Genomic DNA, 18,601 nt, shown 5'->3' on the forward strand with positions numbered 1-18,601 from the left:
GCCCCACTGCCTGTCTTGCAGCCCCAATTGTATGTACACACATAGCAGAGTCATCTGGCCACATAGTGGGAGAGGAGCTGTTTGCATATTTACATCCCTCATATGACTTGCCCTTCCCTGGCCTCCTCTTTCAGGACTGAGGGGGAAATGGCCATCCCACTGCAGAACCAACCCAACGTGTGAACCATATGCTCCGCAGACCAGCAGACACCAAGCGTCCCTTCACACAGTCTCCACCATCCAGGCCTGCCCCCAACCCTGATGTGTGCTGTGGGGTCATGTGAACTCTCCTGGATGTCACGTATCAGAGAAGTGAACTTGTGTCAAGACATCAATGGATCAGGATGCCTGTCCCCCAGTAGCCCAGCCTATTTCCATGACTAGAACAGAGAACCATTATCCAAGAGACACACATGCCTCAACCTGTGCTTGTGCCCAGAATCAGCTGAGGCCATCCAGGGGACGGAAGGCTTGGGTGCAAATCCCGCATCTGTCCTGGTACCCAGACTTTACATCATCTCTGTCTCGGCTTTTGTTCCTGAAAACTATGACGAGAAAGTGACACTTTTACCTGATGTATAAGTTTTAGCACGGCCTAGGATGAGTGTTAGAGAACCAGGAAAGGCCCATAAGATGCTGTTGCTGCTCTCAGCACAAAGCAGGCCCTGCCAGACAGCTTTGGATAAAGGTAGCCTGCCCAGGGAAGCCTGGGGCTGGTGACCACAGTCCCCAGTCCCCTGACCTCATTGCTGGCCCAGGCTCCAATCAGGAGGCTGAGATAAGCTGAAGGACCATGACCACCTGCGGCCCAGGGTGAGTGGACCTTGTCCCATGCCTGTCACAGCAGCTGCTGTCCTTGATCACACCATGGAGAGCCTGCTGCGACTCAGCCTGCTCTGTGTTGCCCTGGCCAGCCTCCTGCTACCTGGGAGAGGAGGTAAGTGCTCCGGCCCTTCATACTGCAGGGCGGCCCAGGAGGAAGGGATGCGGGTGGGCCCAGCCACAGCCTGGCTTCTAAAGGTATAGTTAGGGCCAGCTGCGACTGCTCATGTGGGGTACAAGGAGATATAATTGAAAGGATCTGGAGAAGAAGGAAAGCAAGACAGAGGGGGAGGGAGAGAGAGAGAGTGATAAGGAGAGAGGGGAGGTCAGAGATAAGAACAAAAAGAGGAGCAGAGAAAGTGACATAGAGATAAAGGCATCCCGAGCACAGAGGAGACAGGAGACAGGACCCCCAAGCTTGAGAAGCTCAGCTGGGCCAGGAACTGCACAAGGCAACACTGTACAAACAGGCAACAAGAAGATTCCAGGCCTGCTCAAAAAAAAGGAGGAGCTTATTTTAGTTAACCCAGAGCAGGCTTTGTGCACACAGAGCCAACCTTGCACCAGTACGAGAAGCAACCTCTGCAACGCAGGGTACCTTCCAAACATTTAGTCCTTATGGAGGAAAACATCGCTGGCAAACCCGCTGACACCCAATCGATGGCTCGATGCCGGCAAATCCCTGACAAGGTCAGTGCCGCAGAGAGAGCCCCATGTGTGAGGACGGTAACAAGCAGGAACTGGGGAAACCCCTGACTTCCACAGTAGGAGCTGCTCCCCTCTGCTCCCTGGCTGCCAGTGGTGCATGGTAGGAAACAGTGTGTCAGGACTTGTGGAATCTTGGCTGGTTTCCATAGACAAGTGCTCACTATCTTAACATGCAAAGAAATTAGATTCAGAGGTTTTTCTATTCCTCTCTCCCCTCTATCCTTCTTTCTCTCCTATCTAGTGTTCAGGGTGAAACTGAGGGGATAAAGGGTGAGAGAAAGAAGAACCCACAAAACAGTGATGTCTGCCTGCAGTTCACAATCTCAGAAGACTTAGTCCACCATGGCAGGAAGGACATGACAGAGGGGAGCAGCTCCCAGCGTGGCAGCCGGGGAGCAGAGGGGAGCAGCTCCCAGCGTGGCAGCCGGGGAGCAGAGGGGAGCAGCTCCCAGCGTGGCAGCCGGGGAGCAGAGGGGAGCAGCTCCCAGCGTGGCAGCCGGGGAGCAGAGGGGAGCAGCTCCCAGCGTGGCAGCCGGGGAGCAGAGGGGAGCAGCTCCCAGCGTGGCAGCCGGGGAGCAGAGGGGAGCAGCTCCCAGCGTGGCAGCCGGGGAGCAGAGGGGAGCAGCTCCCACCGTGGCAGCCGGGGAGCAGAGGGGAGCAGCTCCCACCGTGGCAGCCGGGGAGCAGAGGGGAGCAGCTCCCACCGTGGCAGCCGGGGAGCAGAGGGGAGCAGCTCCCAGCGTGGCAGCCGGGGAGCAGAGGGGAGCAGCTCCCAGCGTGGCAGCCGGGGAGCAGAGGGGAGCAGCTCCCAGCGTGGCAGCCGGGGAGCAGAGGGGAGCAGCTCCCAGCGTGGCAGCCGGGGAGCAGAGGGGAGGTAGAATGTATGGTCTGCTGGGCCTTTCTTTCTCGTCTCTACTCTCTCTGAGCCATGAGGTACTGATGCTGTCCACACTCAGTGCACATCTTCCTCTCAGTTAATTCTCTCTGCAGACACCCTCATGGCTATCCCCAGAGCTATGTTTCAGTCTCCTAGGTTGACAATGAGGATTAATTATAATATTGGGGAAGAATATTCCAAAAATGGAAAAAGGCATTCGTAAAGACCTGGGTGATAAGAGACCTGGTAACTGATGAGGGCCTTTCACCTTCCCTTTCTTCTAGTGTTTATTAACCGGGAACACGCCAACAATGTCCTGACAAGGATTCGGAGGGCAAACTTTTTTTTTGAAGAGCTTAGGAGAGCAAATATGGAAAGAGAGTGTATGGAAGAAATATGTTCTAAAGAAGAGGCCTCTGAAATCTTCAAGAATAAAGAAAAGACAGTAAGTCAGGCCGGGTCTATGCGAGGGTGTCACCATCCTTGTCAGCTGGGGGCTGGGTCCTCTCAGTTGCTTACTAGCTGTGGCCGTACCATCCCAACTCCTGGGCTATTGCAGTGTTCCAAGCTGGCCCAGATTTGGATCTTTACCCACAAACCTATGAAGGTGGACAGACCTAGCTGGCCATCATGATGGCTTCCTAGGGAGTGTGCAAGCAGGCAGGCACTACGGGAAGGAAAACACATCTTGAGGGGAACTCATCTTCCTGGGTGTGCTACCTTAGTCAGGTACCTGACTGCCACATAAGATTAACACTTAAGAGAGGAGATAAGGGTGTGTCCTCACAGAAGATTCCATTCTTTATAAATACCAACAGTGAGTTTCAGCCTGCAAGTGGAGAGCATGTGGAAGTGGTATTCGAACACCTGTGCATTTATACCATAAAGAGACAACCCTCACACTAAACAAAACCTAACACAAACTGAATCAGAGATCTAAGGACTAGACCAGAAAAACATTTAGTAGATATATAGGACACGGAGTTAGCCAGGGTCCTTAAACACGGCACCAAAAAATAATTCAAAAGAGAAAATTAATCAACTGGACTTTATCACATTGAATTTCTTCTCTGGGGGAAAAAGCAGTTAAGAGAATAAATATACAAGATACTGACCCAAAAAAAGTGTTTGAAGCTCACACAACCAACAAGGGGTCCAGAATCCATAAGGAATTCACAGCCTAAGAGAAATAATGAATACCTAAGAAAGTTCAATAAACAAAAGACTCGAACAGCCATGTCACCAGAGACTAAATAGGGTGACAAGCCCACAAGAAGATAGTCCACACCTCTAGCCATCAGAGGAATTCCATGTAAAGGCAGAGCAAGACCCTCTACACTGATAGTGGCTATCAGTATACCTGCGGCCAGCGGCTGACTATACAGATAGAGGGTGGGGCTGGGAGGCTGAGGAACCCAGCAGGGTGTCCAAATTCATGTGCCACCTGTGTGAAGGTGTACCTCATATGCACTCTGAAATAGTGTGACTTTTTTAGAAAGCCATGTAAAGTGACCCCCCCTGCCCCCCCTCCACACTGCAGGGAAACCATCCCTGGGCACTTACCTAGAAAGATGAAAACGTATTCTCATTTTTAAAAAACTCTCTCACACAAAGCATAACTGCTTACAGCAGCTCCAATCATAATTATCCCAAGCAGGAAATAGTGAGCATCATCCACTGCTGGGTGAAGGTAAGCGCATTGCAAGGCAGCAACAGGAAGAGCAAAATCAGCTGCACAGTTACCGGACACGCTCTGGAGGCGGGATGCTGAAGGACAGGCACGTCACGGCCATTTCATGTGTGATCTCATTTATCAGACACTCTTTAAACATTATTGCTTTATTCAAGGGCGGCCAGCTTGTGGTGGGTACCAGCACCTGACAGGCTCAGGCAACTGGCAAGGGGCTGAAATTGAGGGGTTACGTGAAGATGGGACCATGTATATTTCTATACTATGGGTGGTCACACAAGACTATACATGTGCTAAAGTTTAAAGAATTGCATACCCAAAATGAATTTTATTGTGTGACATTTAAACCAGGAGGAACTATTTGGCTTTTTTTTTTTTTTTTGAGACAAGAATTCTTGTAGCCCACCCAGGCTGGACTCGAACTCTCTATGCGGCTGAGGAATAGCCTTGAGCCTCAATCCTTGTGGATTACAGGCATCATGCCTATTTCTATTTGACTTTTGAAAATATATTCTGCACCAAGAAGATATCTGTAGATCTCTGTCTTTTTATCCTTCTCCCATGAGGATGAGTCAAGAGCTTCCCACAAACTAGGCACATGCTCTGCTTTGGGCTGCACCTCCAGTCTGAACTGAACTATTTTATTTATTTATTTTTATTTTGCCAGCTTTATTTCCAAACAGAAATCACAAAATATTTGTATATATTTATATAAATTATGTGATAACCTTCAGCAAATTAAGGGGGAATCTATAAAATGCTTTGTGGATTTTAATTGCGAAATTTCTTCTTTTTCTGGAACTTCTTTCCTGCAGCATTTGCTACTTTTTCAGCCATGATTTCTGAATACTTGCTTCGATTAAATCTCCTGAACTCAGAATCAGCCAGCCATTCTTCCACAATAGTCTTTTTCCTCTGTTTCTTGGGAACTTGTGAATGGTAGAAGCCCGCTGCACTAGCAACAATGGTTCCGACCTGGGAGTATTTAGGGAAACCATCTCTGCCATTTTTCTTGTAAAACTTTTTGGGGTCCATGCTTGCTCTCATCTTTAATGCTCTAAGATCATTTTTCAGCTGAACTGAACTATTTTAAAAGCCATCATGCTCACTGCCATGACTACCAAAGCTAAGTTCTATCAACTGAGCGGCTTAAAGTACTGGAGATTTATTCGCTTGACGTTCTGGAGGCAATGAGTGCAAAGCCAGGAGCCAGGCCTGCCTGGGGCCATTGGAAGGTGCCAGAAGAGACTGTGTGAGCTGTGACTGCCGATTACCCCAATGTCTCCGCTGTCGTCGCCCATGGCCCTTCCCCTACTGTTAGCTCCAGGTGTCCTTACTTTGAAAGGGACACTCTTTTTGGTTAAAAACATTTGATAATTCTGGAAACTTCATCTAGGTCTTCATCCTAACTCAGCCACAAAGTTCCATGTCTAGATAAGGCCTCGTTCTGAGGTCCCAGATAGCTCTGAATGGGCCGGGGATGTGTCCATCCGTTATGTAACATAGGCCTTGACCCACTTTTAGCTAATGAGCAATTACACTTTCCCCGCTCATACAGTGATGACTGGCAGCCTGCGGTCTTTTTCTCCATTTTGAGCATAGGGTCTTTTAACTGAGCTTCATACTCCGCTGGTGTATGAGCTGTTTCTTCTAGCCCACTTCCTGTTGGTTACCTTGCAGTGTTGTTTCAACATTGAGCAAGAGCCTTGTGTTGAAGCAGATGGGAGGCAGGCCCTCTCAGGAGTGAAGTGTCCTGGCATCGCTGCCTTTCAGATGGAGAGGTTCTAGAACATTGCTCAGGGCAGGTTACTGGCAATGGTCATTGTTAGTGTGAAATGTCTGTTTTCTCTAATTTGTTCAAAAATATTTTTTCTTTTAGGAAGAATTCTGGAACAAATACAAAGGTGAGATATTTCCTGCTTCAATCATAAGTGAGAGAACATATTTAAACCAACAGAAAAGATTGGCTTTTGAAAACATTTTGAATTAACATTCCTGTTCAGCTGGGCGTGGTGGCACACACCTTTAATCCCAGCACTCGGGAGGCAGAGGCAGGCGGATCGCTGTGAGTTCAAGGCCAGCCTGGTCTACAGAGCGAGTCTAGGACAGCCAAGGCTACACAGAGAAACCCTGTCTCGAAAAACCAAAACAAAAAACAAAACAAAACAAAAATTCCTGTTCAAACCTTACTTATCTACACTTTTCCCTTTTGAATTTCTATAATGCTTTAAGTATTTTATAGTAAGTTTATATTGATTCCAGTTTTACTAGTCACTAAAATCCACATCTTTTTTAAATGGGTCTTGTTCTGTTGTGCAGAGTTCCATCATATTTTAAATAAGTATAACAAGTTAGAGCAAAAGGTGGGGCTTGAAATACTGGGCTCTCTAAAAGATGGTCACCCTGACGACTGTTTGTACCATCAAAGGTGACACTGGTCATGACTACTCGGAAGTATTTCAAAGTAACATTTAGCCCTGCCTCTGAGTGGGTGGCATACCAAGAGAAGTGAGCCTCAGCTAGGGCTGGATCAATCTCTGATTCTCGTTCCACACCCAGAGGCCTCGGGAAGATTCCCCACATTTCCTGATCAGCACCCAGTCCAGAAACAAGTGTCACACTGTCCCCTTGCCTGCCTCCTTTCTAGGGAGTCAAAGCACCTCGCCCTGACCACAGACACGTTGTAATACGTTCCAGCAGAAATCAGGGACCCAGCCAATGATGCAAGGGACAGGGGTCTCTCTCTCTCTCTCTCTCTCTCTCTCTCTCTCTCTCTCTCTCTCTCTCTCTCTCTCTCACACACACACACACACACACACACACACACACACAGAGCCACCAAAATGGAAACTAAATGAAATGTAGGTATGAGGTATGATTACTTATTCTCAGGGGGACAGGCAAGCCCAAGCTATCGCAGAGTGGGTGCAGGGGCGAGGGGTGCATGGTGTCAGAGGTTTCCATGATGAAATGCCTTCAACCTTGGCTTCCAACCCCTGTCATTGCAGATGGCGACCAGTGTGAAAGCAATCCTTGCCAGAATCAAGGCAAGTGTCGAGATGGCCTCGAGGAGTACACGTGCTCCTGCTCAGAAGGCTACGAAGGCAAGAACTGTGAATTCTGTGAGTGCCTTTGCTTCACGGACCTTTGGGTCATCGGTGTGTCACTCTCTGACACACTGAGCCAGTGCAGGTGTCCTCTAGCTGCTTGGTGGGGTGCAATGTGAGAGAGACAGTGCTTCTCCATGGGCCACAGCTGGTGTAGGGCTCCATGAGGCAAGTGACATTGCAGTACAGGTGAGAATTAGCTAGACTGTCTGCTCTGCTCTGGAGCAATGGTCTGAGTTGCCTCCTATATTTACGTTTGTCACCACAAACCTCAAAGAATGATCTAGATCACCCAGTTTTAGGTATGTGACACGCTCACTTGATTCTACAGGGAGATTCACCAAGCTATTTTTACAAAGGTGACTACATTTTTTAACGAAAACTTAGGTTACCATCAGACTAGTTTTCACTAACAAGAAGAACTGCATTTCCTTATTTATTGTTTTTTGAGGTGGGTAGTCTCACTCTCTATCCAAAGCTAGCCTAGAACTATTAAAATAGCCCACTCCAGATTTTAGCTCCCAGCAACTCCTGCCTCAGCCTCCCAAGCGCTGGGACTACAGGTGTATTTCACCATGTCCAGGGCTAAATGGCTTTCCTTACAGAGTGAGATCTCTATCTGGATGCCCTCAGGACTCTCCCCAGCAGAGCTCCTGCCTATAATTATGTACCAATCCACAGAACCCCACATATCTGCACACAATAGACTAACAAATCTAGTGAGGGGCACAACTCTGGAGATAAAATTCCTTTAAGGTAGATTTTACTCCATAATTGTTTTTTCACCCAAGCCCAAGTAGAGGGCTGTAAACCAAACTGTGACTGAGATGCTCATTAGGATGAGCTTTGGATCAACATGTGCTGGAAGCAGATGACTGCCTCTGCTCTGTGATACTGTGGATGGAGGGCCTATGGGCTCAATCAGCTTTGAGATACAATGGGCAGGCCAGGAGTTACCAAGGCAGTTAAGTGGGTGCTGTGTCTCCATTTCATGTAGCCTGAGGTACCTTCACTTCCATGGCTTGATAGTAAGTGGAATGACACCAGAACCTCGCCCCTGCTTCCGTATACTCTGGACCTCATTCCTGGCTTCCTGCCATATACTTCCCAGGGACTTCCTTCCGGATCTCTCAGGAACCCTGATCCAAAAACACAACATGCCCACGGCAAGGTGCTTGGTGTAATAGTGGGACCAGGACAGGGATCAAATACCCACCGCAGCTAGGAGGCAACTCTTTCCCCGTGCCAAGGGCAGCACCCTGGACTCACAGGGTGTACACAGTTCTCAACAGAGAACATATGGCTGCACTCTCTCACAAAGCTTTTCAGTGGAGAGCCCACGGGAGGCAGGCTGTCCCTCCCATGGCTTGTACAGATGTAAATGTCTTCTGAAGACCTGTAAGGATGCTAGGTGTCCCTCCCATGGCCTGTGCATGTGTCAGATGTCCCAGCCATGATCTGGGGAAGCAGCAACAGGGAAAAAGGCTTACATGGGGCTGACATCTCACTTCTGTTATCGTAGAAACCAAATACATCCATGTATGTCTTCCTTGGGACTCTGGTCCTTTGCATACCCCTGCCTGGCAGGACTGAGATGAGCAGGCATAGCTGGCATGTCTGAATTCATCATGTGTCTATAAGAAGGCTCATCTGTCCTCTGCTTTGCAGTTGTTCGGAAACTCTGCAGCCTAGACAATGGAGAGTGTGAGCAGTTCTGCAAAGAGGAGCAGAACTCAGTGGTGTGCTCCTGTGCCAGTGGCTACTTCCTGGGTAATGATGGCAAGTCCTGCATCTCCTCAGGTAGGGTTCATCAGGCCACAGAGGCAGCGTGCCACTGCTGTGTAGGGGTGGTCAGGCCACGGAGGCAGCGTGCCACTGCTGTATAGGGGTGGTGAGGCCACGGAGGCTGCGTGCCACTGCTGTGTAGGGGTGGTCAGGCCACGGAGGCTGTATGCAACTGCTGTGTAGGGGTGGTCAGGCCACGGAGGCTGCGTGCCACTGCTGTGTAGGGGTGGTCAGGCCACGGAGGCTGTATGCAACTGCTGTGTAGGGGTGGTCAGGCCATGGAGGCAGCGTGCCACTGCTGTGTAGGGGTGGTGAGGCCACAGAGGCAGCATGCCACTGCTGTGTAGGGGTGATAGGCCACGGAGGCTGTGTGCCACTGCTGTGTAGGGGTGGTCAGGCCACGGAGGCTGCGTGCCACTGCTGTGTAGGGGTGGTCAGGCCACAGAGGCTGTGTGCCACTGCTGTATAGGGGTGGTCAGGCCACGGAGGCTGTGTGCCACTGCTGTGTAGGGGTGGTCAGGCCACGGAGGCTGTGTGCCACTGCTGTGTAGGGGTGGTCAGGCCACGGAGGCTGTGTGCCACTGCTGTGTAGGGGTGGTCAGGCCACGGAGGCTGTGTGCCACTACTGTGTAGGGGTGGTCAGGCCACGGAGGCTGTGTGCCACTGCTGTGTAGGGGTGGTCAGGCCACGGAGGCTGTGTGCCACTACTGTGTAGGGGTGGTCAGGCCACGGAGGCTGTGTGCCACTGCTGTGTAGGGGTGGTCAGGCCACGGAGGCTGTGTGCCACTGCTGTGTAGGGGTGGTCAGGCCACGGAGGCTGTGTGCCACTGCTGTTAGGGGTCATCAAGTTCCTACTTGGATGTGCTGAGTCTTATGAGCAACAAAACCACGAACAAGGCTCTTAGAGAGAAATGAGTACCAGATGGGCTGAGGAACATGAAGGGCCAGGGGAATGAATCCCTTGTAAGATCTACGAGGAGGGCCCATCTGGGCCGTACAGACATGATGAGCTATGGATAGCAGCTCTGAAAGGCCAGCCTGTTGGCTTACAGATGGTCCCTGACTCCTCCATAGCATTTCCAGGTATGTTAGAACTGCAGAGCCTCAGGCCCACACAGATCCCAGGCAACCAAACATACAGATGAGATGGACTCAACATGCTGACCCATTCCTTCCTCTTCCCCTCTCATCTGCTGCTCATTGAAGATTATTTATAAAAGAGTAGCTCCAAATACATCCTTCAATGATGAGTCCAACTGTGTAACATGAACTCTCCCAACAACCAAAAAATGAGGGTTTTTTTCCACTGACTTTTTTTTTTTGAGTCAGGGTTTCTCTATGTAGCCTTGGCTATCCTGGACCAGACTGGGATCAAACTCACAGAGATCCACCTGCCTCTGCCTCCAGTGCTGGGATTAAAGACATGTGCCATCACACTTGGCTTTCCACTGACATTTTTTAAAGCTTATGGTAGTTCAGAACATTTTAACTGGAGCCATTTCTTGACATGTATGGAAATTATTTTAACTCCAGGGATAATCACAAATCAGTTCAAAATAAAGTTTAATCCCTGAAAACATAACAAAAGGCCAAGATGTGGCTCAGCAGTGGAGAGCTTGCCTATCATGCTTCAAAAGGTTGTAACTACATATTTCAGCCCAGAGGTAACAAACTGCCAGACAATAGGGCACTGTGTCTCCAGGCAACGGAGTCCCCAGTCCTCACTGGCTAAGGTCACAGTCATATATCATGGGTGCACAAGTAAAGGCCACACGACAAGCACTTGACCTTAAACCATCACTGGCACAGAAGAGCCGCTGTGCTTAGCCTTTCTTACCATTGGTTTCCGCTCTTTTCTTGCAAAACTTGGAGGCTTTTAAGTCTTCTGGCTCTTGTTTCTGGCTCTCACTGTAAACTTAGCTAAAAGTAGCTAGCAACAACCGTGCTGGTGCCAAGAATTTCTTCTACCTACTTAACCTGCCTGTTGTCTTTAAAATATGGCTCCCACAGTCTCGGAACATAAGCAAAATGTAAACAAAGTCTTCATAGTCAACAGCTTCCAACCCAATTCCCCAAAGAGTTCGAGTTCCTGTTCCCTTCTAAAACTTCATGATCAAGCTGGGCGGTGGTGGCGCACGCCTTTAATCCCAGCACTCGGGAGGCCGAGGCAGGTGGATCACTGTGAGTTCGAGGCCAGCCTGGTCTTCAAAGTGAGGCCAGGACAACCAAGGCTACACAGAGAAACCCTGTCTTGAAAAACCAAAACATAAAAAATAAAAATAAAAACCCTTCATGATCATAATCTTTGCTATCCACAATTCTCTCAGGATTCTTGTCTTCTGAGAGCCCATCAGAACCACCCATTTTAGCTCTGCCAAGAGAATTCTAGCTTTCTCCTAGCTCACATCTCCAAACGCTTTCAATTTCATCTCTCGAGCTAGCCCCGAGCCTTTTGAACCACATGACTAAGTAGCCATAGCAACAACCTCACGCTTGGTACCAAGTTTTTGTGTTAGCCAGAATTTTAGTAATGAAATAGGTGACATAATTTAAAGGGTGAAGGGTTTGCTTTAGCATTTCAGAGGTTTCTTCCCATCATAGTAGGGGAGGTATGGCTGAGCAAAGAGGCTCAGTGAGTGGCTACCAGTAATGGAGAAATGTCTGTGCCAACTGGGTTGTCCTTCTCTCTCTTTTTTTTAAAATTAATTTTATTTGGGTTCTTTTTTTTGAGGGGGGGTTCCCAGACCCAGGATACTGCTGCCTGCACTCAGGACATGTCTCCCCTTAACTTCTTGGTTAATCTAGAAACGTCCTTGTAGATACCAAGAGCTGCCTTTTACTAATCTCTCTGTTGATTCTCAGCCAGGCTTGACCATCACACCTAGCTTTCCAGGGAGCCTCATTGGGCCTGTGGAGCTTCTGAGTTTTCTGAGGCCTCTGTTGTCCCTCTTCTTTCAGTGCCCTTCCCCTGTGGAAAAGTCACTTTAGAACGCAGGAAGAGGTCTGTGGCCCAGAACACCAGCAGCAGCGAGTCTGTCTCTGAAGACCCTACATGGGACTTGGATATCCTACACCCTACGGAGAATCCTTATGACCTGCTCAACCTCAATGAGACACGTCCCAAGATGGACTATAGAAACTTTACTCGCATTGTGGGCGGCCGGGAATGTGCCATCGGAGAGTGTCCCTGGCAGGTAACTGGCATAAGCTAGTACTGGCTGCAAGTACAACCATCCTCTTGTTCCCCAGGCCAGTGGGACAACCCTCTGAGGGTCAGCAAAGGTCCTTTCCAGTGGTCATCATTCCATTTCTAGTTCGAGAAAAAAAATTTTAAACAAAAACATCTAAATGCTCGGACGGGTAAAATGCCTTAAGGAATCACTGGCACTTGAGGTTTCCAATGCCCAAAGCTGAAACACCTTTCCTAGAAGCAAACACCCCAGAACAGCAGATCTCACCCTGTGGGCCACAAGCCCTTTGGGGGTCACATAGCAGATAGTTACATTACGTTTCATAACAATAACAAGATTACAGCTATGAGGTAGTAACGAAAACTTTACAGTTGGGGGGTCACCACAACATGAGGAGCTGTGAAAGGGTTGCAGCGTTAGGAAAGCGGAGAACCACAGCCGCTGAGCCACCAGCTATCCCCAGAGATCACCTAAACACCCTCCACTGTCAGCGCATGGATGTTGTTGACCAGAGGCCTGAGTTTCAGCCTACGTGCTACCCTCTTCAGACACAGGTACGGTGCTGGGCCCAGAGTGGCTGCTATGAGTAGGCTGAGGTCTCTTTTTGCCAGGGAGGCTGGAGTGCACTCACTAGGGGCCCTGACAGAGTCTAGATAAGAGAAACTCACCCTCTTGTCGGCTCCTCCTTAGGGAAAAGCATGCGGTGTCAGATCCTAAACTGGCTTCCTCTCCCTTGTCACTCAAGCAAGGTTAGAGTTTTTGTAATTATCAAAGACAAATAGGGGCTGGAAAGATGACTCAGTGGTAAGAGTGTGTAACCCTGTTCCCGAGGGCCAGAATTCAATCCCTGGCACCTGTGTTAGGCAGCTCACAAGCTTCTGTGACTTCAGCTCCAGAGGATCTGAAACCTTTGGCCTCCACAGCTACCTCCATTTGCCTGTACACACCCACACGCAAAAACATAATTTTAAAAATAAAAATAAATACATCTTTCAAATAAAAAAGAGAAAATAAAATCAATAAGGAACAAACTCACTGTCTTTTTAGCTATGAACAACCATCAAGAATTCTTTCAGGACTTAAAGAGTGGAGTTTTCTGTTTGGGGTTTTTGTTTTGTTTTTGTTTTGTTTTGTTTTTGAGATAGGGTCTCACTGTGTGGGCCTGGTTGGTATGGAACTCACAAGAGATCTGTCTGACTCTGTCTCCCTAGTCTTGGGATTAAAGGTGATACATGTGTAGCCTGCACATCTTTGATTGCAGCCCTAACTCCCACTAGAGAGTAGGGAATTCCCTGGAGAAAGGCAACCCAGTCAACACCTGGTGTCCAGCCCCACAGGCTCTGTGCTCTGGGACAGGCATGGTCCCTCTCCTGTTTCCCTTGGCCCACTGCTCAGTAGCACTTGTCAGCAGAACATCACGTTCAAGAGCAGACATATGTCCCCTCAGTAGCTCATCCCAGACCATGGCATGGAAGGCCATGCCTTCCATGAGCAGGAAGGCAGGTCTGCAGGCTGAGTGATTTGGACACTGGGAAGGAAGGTGTTTCTGCAAAGCCTAGCTGTTCTAGGTCATGAATCACCCAAAGGTGACTTTGGCCACATAAACCCAAAAGTTCTTACTGCAGTGAAATGTTTTTCTGTGCATAGTAGGGGAAAATGCTAGAACTGATTGAGAAGAGATCAAAGAGGAGGTTCTGTTACAGTGACCTCGTCACCTGGGTGGGAAGGAGACAGGCGAAGGTGTCCTCCAGGGTAGTTCTTGGCCCAGGTTGGAGCCTCAGGAAACATCTGTGGACCACCAGTCAGTCAGTTGTTAGAGCAGTGCAAACCTAACCTGAGGAGGCAAGGATGGATGCTTCCAGGAATGACCCACAAGATGGCCATCAGAGAATAGACAGCGCCAGACAAAAAGGCTGGGCCACTTGCATGGATGCTGTAAGAGATGCAGGGCCAGAAAGAGCTGCAGGACTGACTAGTGTGGGTAAAGGCACACCTTGCTGCAGGGTGCAGTACGTGGGACCAGGAACTAGGAGGAAGGTACCATGCGTTCTCTGGACAGCAGACAGGAACGGCAGGCTCTTGGCGTAGCCCAGTAGGTGGAGAAAGCCATGGACAGTGAATCAGGCATAAGACTCTTAGAAAAAGCTCCCTAGACTCCTCAGAGAGCTCAGATGGCCTAGTCAGCTTGGCATGGCCCTCTTGCAGACTGTAGGTGGCTTATAGACGTTCTTTTCTGGTCACAGGCCCTGCTCATCAATGAAGACAACGAGGGGTTCTGTGGGGGCACCATCTTGAATGAGTTCTACATCCTCACGGCGGCCCACTGCCTCTACCAAGCCAAGCGATTCAGGGTGAGGGTAGGTAAGTGACACTCCAGCCCCGGGGACACCATTGCTCTCTCCAGGATCTCTAGAACACATGGGATCTGTCAGCACCACTTGCCCGAATATAGAAGTCGTGCTTGGAGACTGAGAGCTCATCTCAGGAAGATGGGTCCAGAAGCAGGGGAGTTGGGGGAAGAGGGCGGGTGTCACGTACAGACCTCCCCAGGCCAGGCCACTCCCCGTAGGGCCTTCCCTCTTCAGTGTCTCTCACATGCCTGTCAGGACACTTCTCCCTCAGGGTCCGTTCCTCAAAAGCCTCCCTCCCGCTCTCTACATCACTCTCAGGGCTCTTTCTTTCATTTATGAGTCCTTTAGTTCATTTTGATGTTTCTACAAGACCCATGAGACACTAGAAAGAACCGGAGCCCTAAACCTGCACATGAAACTGTGATCAGGAAGCTGGAGAGATGGCGTAGTGGTTAACAGTCCTTGCTGCTCTTGCAGAGGACCTGGGTTCAGTTCCCAGAACCCAAAGGTTGGCTCACAACTGTCTGTAACTCCAGTTCAAGGGGGGTGCGATGCCCTCTTCTGGCTTCTACAGGCACTAGGCACGCACACAAGTACACATACATATATATGCAGGCAAATAGTCATACATATAATAAAATAAACCTTAAAAAAGATTCTTTAAAAACACTGTCAGAAGGTGAACCCCTGGAAGAAAGACAGAGGCATTTTAGGTACCTTTCCTTTTATTTTTTGAGATGAGTTTTTCTAAGAGAACAGGCTACTCTGGAATTTACAAAGTACCTGCCTCATCCTTCTGAGGGCTAGGAATACAAACATACACTCCTTGGCTTGGCTCTGTTGTTGTTGTTTTGTTTTGTTTTTGAAAAAAACCTTATTTACAGGGAAGGGTTTATTCGGCTTACACTTTAACATCACAGTTCATCATCAAAGGAGGTCAGGACAGGAACTCAAGCAGGGCAGGAACCTGGAGGCAGGAGCTGATGCAGAGGCCATGGAGGGAGCTGCTTACTGGCTTGCTCCCCATGGCTTTTTCAGCCTGCTTTCTTACAGAACCCAAGACTGCCAGTGCACAATAGGCTGGTCCCTCCCTCATCAATCACTGATTTTTTAAAATGCCTGCAAGCTTGCATATAGCCCAATCTTACAGGGGCATTTTCAAATTGAGGTCCTCTACTTTCAGATGACTCTAGCTTGTGTCAATTGACATAAGACCAGGCAACACATTCCTTTTCTTTTTTCTTTTCTTTTCTTTCCTTCCTTCATTACCCTTCTTTCTTTCTTTTCTGTGTTTCTTGTTGAGACAGGATCTGGTTATGTGATATGGCTGGCCTGAGATGTACCTTGAAGACAATGCTGGCCTCAATCTCACCGTAGATCCACCTGCCTCTGTTTCCTTCATGACAGGCCTAAAAGTAGCTGCTATACAAACTCCAGGCCCTCAGGGAACTAACTGCCACCTGCTCCCTCTTTCTCTCGCTGCAGGGGACCTCAACACAGAGAAGGAGGAAGGCAATGAGATGGTGCACGAGGTGGATATAGTCATAAAGCACAACAAGTTTGTGAGGGACACCTATGACTTCGACATCGCGGTGCTCAAGCTGAAGAGCCCCATCACGTTCCACATAAACGTGGCCCCTGCCTGCCTGCCTGAGAAAGACTGGGCCGAGGCCACACTGATGACGCAAAAGACAGGCATCGTGAGCGGGTTCGGACGCACGCATGAGAAGGGCCGCCAGTCCAAAGTCCTGAAGATGCTGGAGGTGCCCTACGTGGACCGCAACACCTGTAAGCTCTCGACCAGCTTCTCCATCACACAGAATATGTTCTGTGCGGGCTACGATGCCAAGCTAGAGGATGCCTGCCAGGGGGACAGTGGTGGCCCCCATGTCACCCGGTTCAGAAACACCTTCTTTGTGACCGGCATTGTCAGCTGGGGAGAAGGGTGTGCGAGGAAAGGGAAATATGGGGTCTACACGAAGGTCACGGCCTTCCTCAAGTGGATTGACAGGTCCATGAAAGCCACAGCAAAAGCCACGGCAAAAGCCACGGCAAAAGCCACAGTGGTACCCACAACTGGGACCCCAAGCTCAACAAGTCCTCCCCATTAAAGCAATCGCTCTCCAGACCTGCTGAGTCACACCTGGCACTGTTTAACGTCACAGCCTGAGCAGAAACATTCTCAGGAGCAGCTGCGCACCGCAGTGATGGGCTTTTTTTTTTTTTTTTGTCTCGGTCTGATCGTCCCTTGCCTTCGTGGTATAAGAAACAGGTTCTAAGTGGGCAAAGGTTCCTCTTCCTGAGCCAGATGGAAGGCCGCGCTCTAGGAAGTCAGGGCTCTGCTCACACTTAGATGTAGCCATCGCTGCATGTAGTCACAGCATACGATTCTGATTCTGAGTGGCCAAACTGACCTTGAAAATAAATGTCCACAGCCATAGGCATGCGCGCGCGCACACACACACACACACACACACGCACGCACGCACGCACGCACGCACGCACGCACAGTGGGACAGAGACTTCAGCCCCTCAGCCCCTTTAGGTAGGGAGGCCCAAACTGATACTCATTTGCCTGACCAGAGGACCCTCACTCTCCTCCACAAAAAAGAATTGCTGGTACCATGACATCCACTGAAAGCACAGAACCCACCCCAGGAAGAAAGGCTACCATCTTTGTCTAAATAAAGGGACTTTTGACCCAGACCTAAGCCAGGCACACTCCTATGCTCGACTGGTTACCTTTGAGTGTGTGCAGGAGGTCTTCTTGAACTGTGCTGGCTGCTGAACGTACTGAGCTGAGCTGATAGCACATGCACTCACCCCGGGCTGGGCCGTGTCGCAGGTGTGCACTGTGTCTTTCTGAATGAGACTGAGTGATAAGGGTGCACAAGACTCTCCCAAGATGGGCTGCCTAAATGAGTTTCCCTGAGGTTAAAAACAAACAAACAAACAAACAAACAAACACCCCTGAGTGTTGGCTGTCACAGGCCCTTCTTCCTGAGCATACTTTTAGCGTATGGTGACCCTACCCTCCAACATGTGGATCTGTGCAAAGCCTAAGTCCTGGCCTCATCCCAGACATTAAATTCTAAGTCTCTAGAGTGGGCCTGACCCAGAAGTTTCTAGAACTCTTCCAGACATTATCATGCAACAAAAGCAGGCTTGGAGAGGCATGGTTGTGGCTGTCTCGCCCTCTAGCCTTCAAGCCCCAAGTTAACATGTTTGTGGAAACGAGCCTACTTCCAGTAAGCAGAGTCGCTTCGTTCCAGCGATCCCCACAGCTTGTGCTTTGCATAACTTTCCTAAGCAAAGTTCAAAGGTTCCAGTACAAAACTTGCCCCAAGTCAAGAGCTGGACAGAGTCCTTTGTAAACAGATGTTGCAAGGTTGGGAAAAGTCAACAAAAACAACCCTTGATTTCCTAGAATTGTATAGTGTCCGAGAGCCTGGGATCTGAGAGCAGAGCTGACCTCTGCAGCCAAGGCTGGGTCAGTGAAGTGGACACTGGAGCACCTTCTCAACAGCAAGGTCCACTGGCCCTGCCTGCAGGTCAGCAGGGGGGAGACCATAGTTTGGTCTGCCTGCATGGGTGGCCTTTGTGGCTGTCCCTAAGAACAAGAACTCCCTGGTCTCCAGTGACCCCAGGACAGGGCCCACACAGGTCCCTGAACCAGTGGAAAGACAAGCACACTATTCTGGGTGAGTGTAGGGTCCGCACACGGGGAACCTGAGCAGACACTGAAAAGTAAAATTTCACACTGGAGAGATGTCTCAGTGGTGAAGAGCACTGACTGTTCTTCCCAAGGACCTAGGTTCAATTCCTAGCACCCACACAGCAGCTCACAACTCCAGCTCCAGGGGCTCCAAAACTTTCACACGGGCACACACGCAGGCAAAACACAGAATTTTAAAAATAAACTATTTTTAAAAGACTATAAAGAACACTTTCACATAAGACATATTCTTACAATAAACATTTAATGAATCACCAACAATTTCAAAACAAGCATAAAATCCAGCACCCAGGTCCTGAGTGTCAGGGGCCAGGAAGGCAAATCCTAGATTTAG

The 18,601-nt window shown here is 49.3% G+C and overlaps 1 protein-coding gene across 1 annotated transcript; it reads left to right on the forward strand.

Moving 5' to 3' along the window:
• The first annotated feature begins 791 nt into the window (after window positions 1–791).
• Window positions 792–17,230, forward strand: F10 (coagulation factor X). Its single transcript, XM_084759510.1, has 8 exons — window positions 792–937; window positions 2,692–2,852; window positions 5,977–6,001; window positions 7,106–7,219; window positions 8,873–9,004; window positions 11,948–12,183; window positions 14,424–14,541; window positions 16,017–17,230. Exons 1-8 carry the CDS (start codon window positions 832–834, stop codon window positions 16,640–16,642), a joined length of 1,518 nt encoding a protein of 505 aa, XP_084615636.1. The 5' UTR covers window positions 792–831; the 3' UTR covers window positions 16,643–17,230.
• Window positions 17,231–18,601: the final 1,371 nt, after the last annotated feature.

The sequence above is a fragment of the Acomys minous genome, assembly GCF_964271855.1.
Source record: "Acomys minous genome assembly, chromosome: 15".
NCBI classification, from domain to species: Eukaryota; Metazoa; Chordata; class Mammalia; order Rodentia; family Muridae; genus Acomys; species Acomys minous.